The 13152-nt window shown below is 38.0% G+C and overlaps 1 protein-coding gene across 1 annotated transcript in view; it reads right to left on the reverse strand.

The window, feature by feature from the left end:
* The window catches only part of CAAP1 (caspase activity and apoptosis inhibitor 1), a 50197-nt gene extending 38018 nt beyond the window's left edge, over positions 1 to 12179 (reverse strand). Inside the window, exons 1-4 of the mRNA XM_066368282.1 lie at positions 11795 to 12179; positions 6280 to 6480; positions 5318 to 5402; positions 4752 to 4827 (exon numbers count right to left, since the gene is read on the reverse strand). Of these exons, the coding sequence (XP_066224379.1) occupies positions 4752 to 4827; positions 5318 to 5402; positions 6280 to 6480; positions 11795 to 12088 (656 nt within the window). The 5' untranslated portion in view covers positions 12089 to 12179. The remainder of the gene's footprint in view (positions 1 to 4751; positions 4828 to 5317; positions 5403 to 6279; positions 6481 to 11794) is intronic.
* Between the last annotated feature and the right edge of the window lie 973 nt (positions 12180 to 13152).

A 13152-nucleotide genomic window follows, 5' to 3' on the forward strand; every position in this document is an offset into this window, starting at 1 on the left:
CATTTTATAGTATAGAAATCCAAACCCTTAATCCAATATACATAATAGGGAAGTCTCTTAATACAAAGTCACTTCTCTGAGGCATGATAGGATTGTACCACCTTACACCAAAAAGGGTAGGAAAGGCTTAATCCCAAAACCAAGCCCCAGGCTACAAGGATTCTGCCTGCCTTTAGCCCACCCCAACACACATTAATATCACCTGGGCAACGGCCTCTTTAACAAAGTGAGCATAATACATTTTATCTGCCCAACATAGCCCCACGGTCAAGGCACATATGGGAAAGCAGTCAATGAACAACTAAGGTGCCACAACGAAAAATTAATGATTGATGCTTCTCATCTCTCTCTGTTCCTGTCTGTCTGTCCCTGTCTATCCCTCTCTCTGACTCTCTCTCTGTCTCTTTAAATAAAAAAAATTTTTAAAAAAATTCAGTGCTCTTGACTAACAGTCAGGTATTACATGTTTTAAAAATTATGTGGCACATCAGTTGAAAATTGCTGCCTTATCTAAATCCAACAGTTTATCTATGTTCTGGTCTTCACAAAGGCCAAGTTTATGGATTTTTTTACCTTTTGTTTTTGTTTACTATTTGTGGGAAACAGGCTGCAAGCTGACAGAGTCCTTGCAGTTTGGATTTGTGGGGGACAGAGGTATAAGGGATTGGCAGTAAGTTGACAAAGTCCTTGTGGCCCATCCCCCCACCTCACTTGCTTGATTATGTAGCTAGAGTCTGTGGGAGATTTCAAGCTGACAAAGATCCTTGCAGTTTAAGGGTTAAGCCAAAGGCTAAGCTCTTCCCCATAGCCTCTGATTGTTTCATAAATTGATAAAGACAATTTACATGCCCTACCCTTTGTTTTGAGAAACTCTTGGTTGAAATGTTATGCATGGTGGAGAGATTCCTATTTATGCCTTAAGAGAATTCCTGTTTATACCTTGAGAGGATTCCTGTTTATGCCTCAAATATATCACTTTGTATTGAAGACTTCCTTGTTTTGCACAGGGCTCTGCAGGATATAATAAAGCAAACCAGGGGTTTCTCTTTGCTCTTGCATGCATCAGCCTGCAGAAACCTCCTAATCCCCTTCTTTTTCTATTTCCTAATCCCGCACCATTCCCGCTCTAGACCTGCACAATTGCGAGTCTTGCTGGTCCACAGCAACTATTTCTTTAGTGTTTTTTTTTTAAATAAGTTTTGTAAGCCCTGGCTTGCTAGTTCAGTGGTAGAGTGTGGGCCCAGCATGTAGAAGTCCTGGGTTCAATTCCCAGTCCACGCATAAAGGAGAAGTAACCATCTGCTTCTCCACCCCCTCCCCCCCTCCTGCAGCCATGGCTCTACTGGTTCCAGCAGGTTGGCCCCAGGTGCTATGGATGGCTTTATGGCCTTACCTCCGGCACTAAAATAGCTTGGTTGCCGGGCAATGGCCAGCATCACCCCCAGTAGGGGGCTTGCTGTGTGAATCCCAGTTGGCGCACATGCAGGAGTCTGTCTCTCTGTCTCCCTACCTCTTACTTAATAATGAGAAAAAAATAATAAGTTATGGCCCTGGCTGGTTGGCTCAGCGGTAGAGCGTCAGCCTGGTGTGCGGGGGACCCAGGTTTGATTCCCGGCCAGGGCACATAGGAGAAGCGCCCATTTGCTTCTCCACCCCCCCCCTCCGTCCTCTCTGTCTCTCTCTCTTCCCCTCCTGCAGCCAAGGCTCCATTGGAGCAAAGATGGCCCGGGCACTGGGGATGGCTCCTTGGCCTCTGCCCCAGGCGCTAGAGTGGCTCTGGTCGAGGCAGAACGACGCCCCGGAGGGGCAGAGCATCGCCCCCTGGTGGGCAGAGCGTCACCCCTGGTGGGCGTGCCGGGTGGATCCCCATTGGGCGCATGCGGGAGTCTGTCTGACTGTCTCTCCCTGTTTCCAGCTTCAGAAAAATACAAAAAAATAATAATAATATAATTTTTATAGCTTATTATTTTTTTATTTTTTAGTGAGAGAGAGATACAGGAAGAGAGAGATGAGAAGCATCAACTCATAGTTGCAGCACTTTAGTTTGATTGCTTCTAAAATGTGCTTCTAAATGGGGTGGGGGCTCACGAGCCAAGCCAGTGACCCCAAGGTTGCTGAAGCCAGTGACCCTGGGGTTTCAAACCTGGGAGCTCAGCATCCCAGGTTGATGCTCTATTTGCTGCACCACCATTGGTCAGGCTCTATTCCTTTAATGTTTTCCTTTGTTTTTAATTTTCCCAACTTTCTCTTGGTTTGTTATTTTTCTAGTTCCTCTAAGATGTGGACTAAGCCCCTGGACTTCACCAAGTTTTACCTCAGATCTAAGTTTTTCCTTTCAACTGAGCTTTGTGATATAGTCAAATGGAACACATGAAGTCTAAATGAATCCTGGATCAGAATCAACCAGTTAATTAATTAAAATAAATAAATATAGTATAAAATTCTTTTCAGTAATTGGGGAAATTTTGTATGGCAATATATGAGATGAGATTATTTGAATTACTGCTTATTTTCTTACGAGTGAAGATGGTATGGTGACTATGTAGGAGACTGTCCTTAATTTTAGGAAGTACATACTGATTTATTTAGGCATGAAATGTTATGACATCTGCAATTTATTTTGAAATTGTTCATGGGCTGAACTGTGTTTCCTTCCAACATAAAATCCATATGGTGAAGCTCTTACCTCAGAATGTGATTGTTTTGGAGATATCGCTTTCACAAAGGTAATAAAACTAAAATGAGGTCATTAAGGTGGGCCCTATGGCAATCTGACTAGTGTCCTTATAAGAGAATGGGACACAAGGAAAGACACAGGAATGCACACACAGAGGACAACCTGTGAAAAGGCAGTAAGAACATGGCTATCTGCAAGCCAAGGACAGAGTCCAGGAAAAGGCAACTATGCTAGTACCTCGATATTGAACGTCCTCTAAAACTGTGAGAAAATTCCTGTTAGTGAGGCCTGCTTGTCTGTGGTATTTTGCTATGGCCTAGCAAACTAAAACAAATGGCTCTGAGAAGGAACAGGAAAAATATAGAAAGGGAAAGCAAAAATGGAAAATGGATTGTGTGGCTTAAACAACAGAAATTTATCCGTCACAGTTCTGGAGGTGAGAAGTTATAACATGAAATGAAATTGTCCTTTTCTGGTGATACTTGCCCTATTAGATAAAAAATACTCAATATTTCAGGGTAACTAATTTGTACTTATTTATGCTACTGCCTTTAGTAATCTCCTTATTTGTGCCACTACCTTTTCAAAGAGAGATACTAGTCAGTCTTTGGCAACTACCAAAAAATAATTGTTTTAGTCAAAAATCATCAACAAATAATAAAATTAGTATTGGCAGAGCAGCATAATCTAAAAAGAAAAAATTAGTGCCTGACCTGTGGTGGTGCAGTAGCTAAAGCATCAATCTGGAATGCTGGGGTCACTGGTTCAAAATACCGGGTTTGCCCGGTCAAAGCACATACAAGAAGCAACTATGAGTTGATACTTCCCACTCCGCCCCCATCTCTCTCTCTCTCTCTCTCTCAAATCAATAAATAAAATCTTTAAAAAAAAATTAGTATGTTAGAATCCCTAGTCAGAATCCCCAAACTTTAGTGATTGCAATCATAATAACCAACCTTATATGTACTTATATAAAATAAAACACCTTATTATTATTGTATCTGTAAAATGTTATTTTTTATCTGTAAAATAAGGTTTTTATCACCTAACATTAATAGGCATTAGAAGAACTCAGTGAAATAAAGTGTTCTAAGCTATTAATGTAATACCTGATAGTGTCAGTACTTAATATATAAGTGGTATCATTAGTAATATATGCAAACTCCAAATGAGAGATGTGATTCTGCTGCAAGTGACACTGCTGTTATATCTGAGTAGAGGTTTAAGAAAATCACCTAAGTCCTAGAGCAATAAACTCTATCCTTATATGAATTTAAGAATAATGAGAATACATACATAAAACTTTTGGGTGAATAGCCAACTGGAGGAATATTCTTCTTTATTCTTAAGTGAGAAGAGGGGAAGCAAACAGACTCCTGCAGGTGCCCCGACCAGGATCCAACCGGCAAGCCCCTACCAGGGATGCTCTGCCCATCTGGGGCTGTTGCTCCACTGCTTAGCAACCAAGCCATTATAGCGCCTGAAGTGAAGCCATGGAGTCATCCTTAGCACCTGGGGCCAACTTGCTTCAACCCAGCCATGACTGTGGAATAGAAAGAGGGAGAAAGGGAGAGAGGGAGCAAGGGAGAGGAAGAGAGAGAGACTGAGGGAGAAGGAGAGGGCAAGAGGGGGAGAAGAAGAGAAGGAGAGAGGGAAAGAGGGGGAGGGAGGGAGGGAGAGAGGTGGAGAGGTGGAGGGGGGAAGAGGGGCAGAGGGGGAGAGGGAGAGAGGGGGAGAAGGAAGAGGGGGAGGGGTAGAGAAGCAGATGGGCACTTCTCCTGTGTGCCCTGACCAAAAATCAAACCCAGGACATCAACACACCGGGCCTACACTCTACCACTGAGCCAACCAGCCAGGGCCCTAACTCTTTAGAAGAATAAAATTGTAGAAAATCATTCAATATTGGTTGTATTTTCTTATATGTATCAAAAGGACCAATCATTACAAGTAAATCAATTTTTTATACTGATTATTTTATGTAAATATATAGACAAATAATCACATCATGAGGCAACAAATCACCAAAGGAATAACAAAAAAAATTGGAAATGGAAATGAAAATTTTTTAACTTACTGACTGACTAAATCAGATCCCATCTTAGAGCCATCATCTGCCTCCTCTTCCATATCAGAGTCCATACCATTGTCACCTTATAAATGAAATACACTATTGAAAGTATGCTTACAAAATGTCAGAATAATTTAATCATTACACAAAAAGTGTCATCTTTAAATGTGACATAGATTAAAGAATTTAATCTTAGGTAACTAAGAGCAATGAGAATATAAAGCAGAAAATAAAAAGTTATTTTAGGAGAAGTCATTGCTTTCTCAGAAATTAATTTCATAGTATTTTGGTTAAACATTTTTTATTTCATTTTATTGTTGTGTGCAAACTTACAAGCTTATCTATACTCTTGAGATGGAAAAACTATACACACATCAAAAAGTCTATTCTTGAAATGCTATTCTAACATGTAAACTATAGTTCTCCATATAAAGAGGTAGAAATGCTTTTCAATGATTACCCAACAATGAAATTAAAGTTATAGTCAAATACAAAAAAATAATACCTCAGGATTTATTCTGAATATAGTACTAACTAAAAGGTTACCAGAATGTAGAAATAAGTATTCTTACCCTCAAGAATCTTCAAGATTTTTTTTTCAGACAGGAGCTCTAACTGTTCTTGGCATAGTTTTTTAATTTCTTCTATTGAACAGTTCTAAAGAAAATGACATTTTAAAAATGCATTTATATAATATAATGCCATTGTAAACTAGAAAACAGCAATCAGAAAAAATGTCCAATTAGCAAAATCTTATAATAAAATAAATTAAAAGCCACATAAATTCTTTCATGGGACGAAATCTGAAAAAATGCCAGTTAACATGTAAACACTGTAAGACTTAATGAGAATTTACTACGGCCATTCCACCCTGAACGCGCCCGATCTCGTCTGATCTCGGAAGACTTAATGAGAATTTATAGTCACATTTATCAAAAAGGAACAAACTAAAGAATAAGTCAGGAGTTCACATATTCTCAACACCATCCTATTACGTTAGATAACTCTTCTAACAATTTAAATATTCTGTCCTGGTTCTACGTATCTTAGATATATGATTGTGGGCCTAACTTGTCCAAGACCTATTTCCACAATTCTAAAATAAGAATACTAGGTATTTCCCTGAATAATTTTCAGAAATGCATGAAAACATGTAAATATAATGCAACTGTAAGCCACTATCAAATATCATTGTATACTGTTACACAGCAGTATATTATAATATTTCTTAAAATACCAGAAAGAATCATTATACCTCTAATTTAATTACTAACATTGCCTATATTTAATAGAATTATTTCCACAAAGGTCAATAAATTCCTTATCTAAGCAGAGTAAATTGCCCCATTTTTTTCTTGGCAAATTTTTACATATACAAAGCCATTTATGGTTTTCCAAAATCCCTTTTTTATATGTTTTTAAGTAGTCTGTTTAATGCAAATTGTAATTTACATTAAATTAACCGACTGCTACAAAAGAGGTTTTGTATACTTCTACATATGTGTATAGTGTGACAATGTACGTAATGAAGTACCTTTAACACATCAGGAAGCATTTTCTGTAACTTCTTCTCTCCTATGATACAGAAACACTGCTGAAGCATTTCTTTTCTGTCTGATATATAGAAACTAACTGGTTTTAATGACACAGTCAGGTCCAGACCACCTTCTTCAAGGTCACTGTGCTCTGCCAAAAATAATTCTTTTTCCAACGTTGGTAAAAGAGATTTAGTTTCCTAAAATTAAAGAAGATAAAGAACCATTAAATAATACTACTTAAAGTGTATGAAATATGTATATAATGTCATACATTTTCACTTAATAAATTCTTCTTCATTAAATATTTCCAAATTCTTGGTTTAAATGATTAGTTATCTAAAACCATAGGAAAGAATATTTGTTTAATATTCTTTGCATGTACTCTCCATACCACAATTAACTCATTAAATTTATATCAAGTGAAGAGATAATATCCTAGGGCACATAAATGAAAATACAACCAATATTGAATGATTTCCTACGATTTTATTCTTCTGAAGAACTAGAATATTCCTCTAGTTGGCCATTCATCCAAAAGTTTTATGTATGTATTGTCATTATTCTTAAATTCATAGAAAAATGGGATACCACCAAAATATTACAATTCACAACTATTATACATACTGTAATGTATTACTCCTTATTGGGAGCTATTATCACTTGTAAAACTGTCATATAATTTAATCACAGTCAAATAGAGGAGTGATTTAAGACATTTATGTCAATTTTTCCACCTAGCTTCCAAAACTATCCAGTCTTTCCAAAGCTATTGCCTTAATTCTAGTCCAAATTAACGTTACCTTTTGCCTACAATACTTCAATAGCCATTTAACTATACTTGCTGCATCTAAGGTCTCTCCAATCTATTTTGTATACTGTTACCAGAACACTATAAAATGTACACACTGTACTTTCCCATGTATAAGATGCCCCATTTTTGAAAAATTTGGGGTCTAAAAACTGAGTGTGTCTTATACAGTGGTTGTAGAGTTTTACATGCATTTCCCACTTTTTTGCATGGATGAGGAGTTGTATGAATTTTATGATGAATAAAACTTGAGTTCAATTAACTTTATGTAATACATTTTTTCCCAAATTTCAGGCCCTAAATGGGAGTGTCTTATACATGGGAGTGTCTATAGTGGGGAAATAAGGTATACTTATCTTTCCTATTTACAACCTTTGAATAATTTCCCACTGCTTTTAGGTAAATATGGCCTGTCTGGCCCCTCATGCTCATTCTTTGTGTTTCAGATACAACCACCTTCTTTGAATTTTCATTCACTACTAATTCACCTCATACAGGCAAAACTGTTCTGCCTAGAACAGTCTTTTCCTCTACCCTATTTCCCATACCATACATACCATCTTCCCAAGATTAACAAATCTAGATATAAATTTAAAAGTGATTTACTCTGGAAAATCCCAGCTATACAGCTCAGGTAGATTTCTTTGTTATATTTTCTAATAAAATTGTTTTAAAAATGTTTTTCTTTTAAAAAGCCAATTTTAAAGGATCTTATAATTAGACTGAAAAAGGAAGTCAACTCTTGTTCTAATAGCTCACAAAGTAATTCAAATGTTAGTTAGAATGCAGGGAAAATAGAATCCTCATGCACTGCTAGAAGGAATATAAAACTCGGCAGCCGCTTTGGAAAAACAATTTGGCCGTTCCTCAAGAAGTCACTGTATGCCTGACCAGGTGGTGGCGCAAGGATAAAGCATCGGACTGGGATGTGGAGGATCCAGGTTTGAAATCCTGAGGTCACCAGCTTGAGCATGGTCTCATCTGGTTTGAGCAAGGCTCACCAGCTTGAGCCCAAGAGTGCTGGCTTGAGCAAGGGGTCACTCAGTCTGCTGTAGCCCCACGGTCAAGGCACATATGAGAAAGCAATCAATGTACAACTAAGGTGCCTTAACAAAGAATTGATGCTTCTCATCTCCCTTCCTGTCTGTCTGTCTCTCTCTCTCTCTCTCTCTCACACACACACACAAAAACATTGTATAACCCATCAATTCCATTCCTACATATATATCCAAGTAAATGTAACCATGTCTGCACAAAAATTTGTACACAAATGTTCACAGCAGCATTATTCATAATAGCCAAAAGGTAGAAGCAATCCAATGTCCAAGTGACAAATGAAAAAACTAAATGTGTTATTATTCAGTTATAAAAAGGAAGTGCTAATACATGTTACTACCATGGATGAACTTTGAAAAAGCATTAAGTGAAAGAAGCCAGTCACACAAGTCCACATACAAAGTCAGAGCCAGACAGCCCAGTTGGTTGGAGCTTCATCTCAGCGCATGGGGGTTGCTGGTTTGATTTCCCAGTCAAGGCACATACAGGCATACAGGAACAGCTCGATGTTCCTGTCTCGCTCTTTCTCTGCCTCTCTCTTTCAAAAAAAAAAAAAGTTCACAAACTATATGATGTCCAGAACAAATAAGTCAACAAATCTACAGAGATAGGAAGTAGATTTGTGGTTGCCTAGGGAGGAAACAAGGTGAGAGTACATCTTAGGAATGATAGCTAAAAAGTACACAGACTTTTTGGAGAGGTGATTGAAAATATTTTCAAATTGACTGTAGTGATAGTTGCACAATTCTGTGAATATACTCAAAACAAATGAACTGTATACTTGAAATGGGTAAATTGTATGGTGTGTGAATATTTCTATAAAATTCTCACGAATAAATATATAAATAATGGGAACTCAATATACAACAAATATACTGGCACTCTTGGAATTCTGAGATAATATCTATATGTCTAAATGTATTTTTTCTTCCCTTACAACTACAGTTTCTTCTCACTAGAAATAGGTTTTAGTTCGGCTTGCAAATGTTTACAATATAGCATTACTGGTCTGAGTATCATGATACAGAGTACTAAAGATACAGAAACTATTTAAGATAAGAATGGTAACATCCAAAATTAAATCTAGAAGAGGTGAGAAAACTGATTCTATCAGTAATTATCAAAAAATTTAGAAAAAAACACACACAAAAACCCAGACCCAGGCAGATGTATGTTGTATGGGTCAATGGTCAAGTCCAAACAAGTTTTAGGAAAAGAGATAAAAACTTTTTTAGAACACACCAAAAAATAAAAAGACATGCAAAGGCTCCCAACTCAATCCATGAGGCTAGCAAAATCTTGATACCAAAACCAGAGATGGTAACTACAAAAATAAAACCCACAAGCTGCTTTAACTACTGGATTAAAAGTAAAAAAACTGAATTCTAGCTGAGCACAACCAAACTAACAAACCAAATAGGCTCTATCTCAAGACTGTAAGGACAGTTCAATATTAGTTAATTTATCAATAAAATTACATTATTTGATTATTGGAGGAAAACTATGTGATTAGCTCACAGAATGCCATACGAACATGTGATAAGCCTGACCTGTGGTGGTGCAATGGATAAAGCAACGACCTGGAACGCTGAGGTTGCCGCTTTGAAACCCTGGGCCTGCCTGGTCAAGGCAAATATGGGAGTTGATACTTCCCACTCCTCCCCCTTCTCTCTCTCTCTCTCTCTCTCTCTCTCTCTCTTTCGCCCACTCCCCTCTCTAAAATGAATAAAATCTTTAAAAAAAAGAACATCTGATAAAAGTTGACAACCTTCATCAAACTAGGAATTGAAGAAAATTTCCTTAACCTAATGAAAAGTATCTTTCAAAACCTATGGCAAATATATTTATTGGTAGCACATTACTAATGTTCCCACTTAAAAATGGATTGGGTAAAGAATGTCTGCTACAACTGCATTTGTTAAACACGGCACAAAACTAAGATAATGCCAAAAGAACAAAAAATGAGAAATACAGGCATTGGCAAAAGTAGGTTTACAGTTTTGAGTATGTGAATCATAGTATTCTTGTATTATTTATTAATTATTGTATTGTTTATCTGTATCACAACCATAAACCTACTTTTGCCCACCCCTGTATAATACTGAAAAAGAGGAGACAAAATTCTGTTAGCAGAAATTTTTGAATCAATTTTAACTAGTAAGAGTGTGGCTAGATACAAGAAAATTATATAAAAATAAATGGCCTTCTATGCTTTCACAACTCCCAATGTAAAGATGTAATGTTGAAAAATACAGAATAATTTTATAGTTTTGGATTAGGAAAGAGCTTTCTAAACAACACACAATTCAAAAATCATAGGAAATTAATATTATTCTTAACCATATGAAATCAAAGCTTCAGTACACCATGGCCAAAGGTATAGAAACATTTGCTATACACTTTACACAAAGCATTAGAACCAAGATTTCATGTAGAGAGATTCTTAACTTATAAGGTAAAAGCTGAACACTACAAAAAAAAAAATCACATAAGGTAGATATATCCAATTTACTTAAGGAATCTAACAAAAAAAATGAAAATATAAAAAAATTAACCTCACAAATAATCCAAAAATATAAATGAAAACAAATGCAACATTAATTTCACCCACTAAACTAACAGAAAAAAATTTTAATGGATGTAGTGAAAATTTGCAGATTAGTACACTTCCACATTGGTTTTTAAATCAGTAAAGCCTTTCTGGGAGGGATTTGGTGGTACCTATCAATTTTTTTTTATGTGCATAAACATTGCCCCAGCAATTTCACTTACGAGACTACAAACTAAAGAAAAAATAATTCTTACACAAGACATACGGATGTTCACTTTCGTATCATCTCAGCAATAGCAAGAAAACTGGGCCCTAAATATTCATTAATGAAGATACAACGAAATACCATGAAGTCATTAAAAAAAATACTGTATTATGTATATAAAGACCCCTCATCCCAACAATACAATCATATTATCCAATTCAGTGGGGGAATGTCACAATAAGGCTTATGTGTAGAAACTTAAATATACACGTCTAATAATGAAGAGGCTGTGTATCAAATTATTAATTAGGAGGGAGGTTTAAACAAACTTTTCCCTTTATTTCTGTGCTGTATAAGTATCTATGCACGTTTTATAATATACTATAAGGAAACAACGTTTTAAAAACAGCGGTGTCTTGGCGGGTCGATGGAACATAAAGAACATGTCTTTTCTACAGTAAGATACTGGATACAAATCTAAGTGTTGGTAACAAACTGTGACTGTGGGTAAACTTCCTTAACCCCTTTGATCCCGTTTTCTTGTGCTATAATGTGGAGTTAATCATAACCTGTTAAAGGTGAAGGCGAAGAGAGAATTCAAACGTGGCTTGCAAGGGCATTAAAAACTGGCTTTTAGGGAGACTGAGGAAACCACAGGAGTGGAAGGGACTAAAAGCAAAATGAGTTAGCGAAAAGCAAATCCAGAAACTTGAAGTTCAAAACAAGGGAGCGTGGGGTTCAGCAGGACTTAGGAACCTGAACCTCTGGCACGATTGGCATCTTAGTTTCGCAGCGCTGACGGAGAGCTGCGGCCAGCGCCCCTCCCACCGTCACCGGCATTTCTGCGAAAGCTCAGCAGCCAGGAGAGCGGCGAGAAGCACGAGCACACACCTGTTGCACGGAGCCCGGGACGCTGGGAGATGAGTCCGTGCTCCTCCGCTTCCGGCGCTCGCTGCGATCTCCGCCGCTCCAGACGCAGCTGACGCCGCCACTGAAGCCGCCACTGAAGCCAGCGTTCCCACAGCAGGTGACGCTCCCGCAACCGCTGGTGCTGCCGCAGCCGCTGGTGCTGCCACTACCGCTGCTGGCGAGGGTGGGTACCAGGTCCGGCGCCTGGAGCCCCGCAGCCGCCTCCGGGCCACTTCTTTTGCGCCGCTTCTCCCGGGAAGATTTCTTCCCCGTCATGATCTCCCCGCTGTAACCATCAGGAGAAAGTCCGCCGCATCTAAAGCGACCTAAACCTCCCACCGGCGACCGTGGTAGGCGCTCGCGTCGCTCTTTTGCGTCACTTCCTGCTTCGTCGCAGAAGTAGCGAAGCGTCTCTGAAGGCGGTGCGATTAGTCCTGGCACCGCCTCCACAACCCTTGGCGGTGGCTTGCTTGTGTCACGGTTGGCGAAGCGCGTGGTTAGTTTTACGATCCGGAAGGTAGAGCTTTACAACAATTCTTTGCCGTCTTGATACCGCTTTTTAATCTTAGGATGTAAGTGTGCATGTGAAGGTGTAATTTTTGGTTCTCCAACTTCGTTTCTCTTCTAGTTTTTATTTATGACACAAACAATTCAGGGAAACTATCATCATCGCTGGACACATCTTTTAAAGAACTGTATTTGGCAGAATTGTACAGCAATCGGGTGTTGTGCTTCGTTGTTTTCCCGTCAACTAATTTCTAGGCATGATTTTTTTCATCTTTAAAGGCACGTAGCTCTAATATTTAATTGCATTTTCTTTGTTTAATATTCAAATGCTGATGTTTAGGTTGTTGACATTCTATCACGTTTCAGAATAATGAAGCTATAAGCAGCATGAGAAAAAAAAAGTTGCATTTCCTCATGATATTTTGTACAACCCCCCCCCCCCCCAAATTGATCGAAGGAATCAACATCTTATTTTTCCTGTTCTGTTCTTTCGATCCTTTAGAAAACTGAGCCAACTTAAAATGTCACGCATACAGAAATCTTTTGAAAAACTTGTGCCAATGTGTGAAAATATTAACTTTTAAATTTGCATTTTTGATTTGCAATGTTGAATACTTTACCACTGGTTGGAACACCATTTCCTCATTATCAATAATCTGGAAATAAGTTTCATAATTTACTGAAATCAGTGTGTTGACTTTATAAATGCACACTCGTTGTTGGTGAGATGAGTAAGGGGAGAAGGGATAAAATATTGGCACATCAGTGTTCCTGTCCGTTTTTGAATGTTCTTTGTACACAGCAGTCACTGTTAATGAAGACAGTAGTAGCCT

Source organism: Saccopteryx leptura, chromosome 2 (assembly GCF_036850995.1).
Source record: "Saccopteryx leptura isolate mSacLep1 chromosome 2, mSacLep1_pri_phased_curated, whole genome shotgun sequence".
Lineage (NCBI taxonomy): Eukaryota > Metazoa > Chordata > Mammalia > Chiroptera > Emballonuridae > Saccopteryx > Saccopteryx leptura.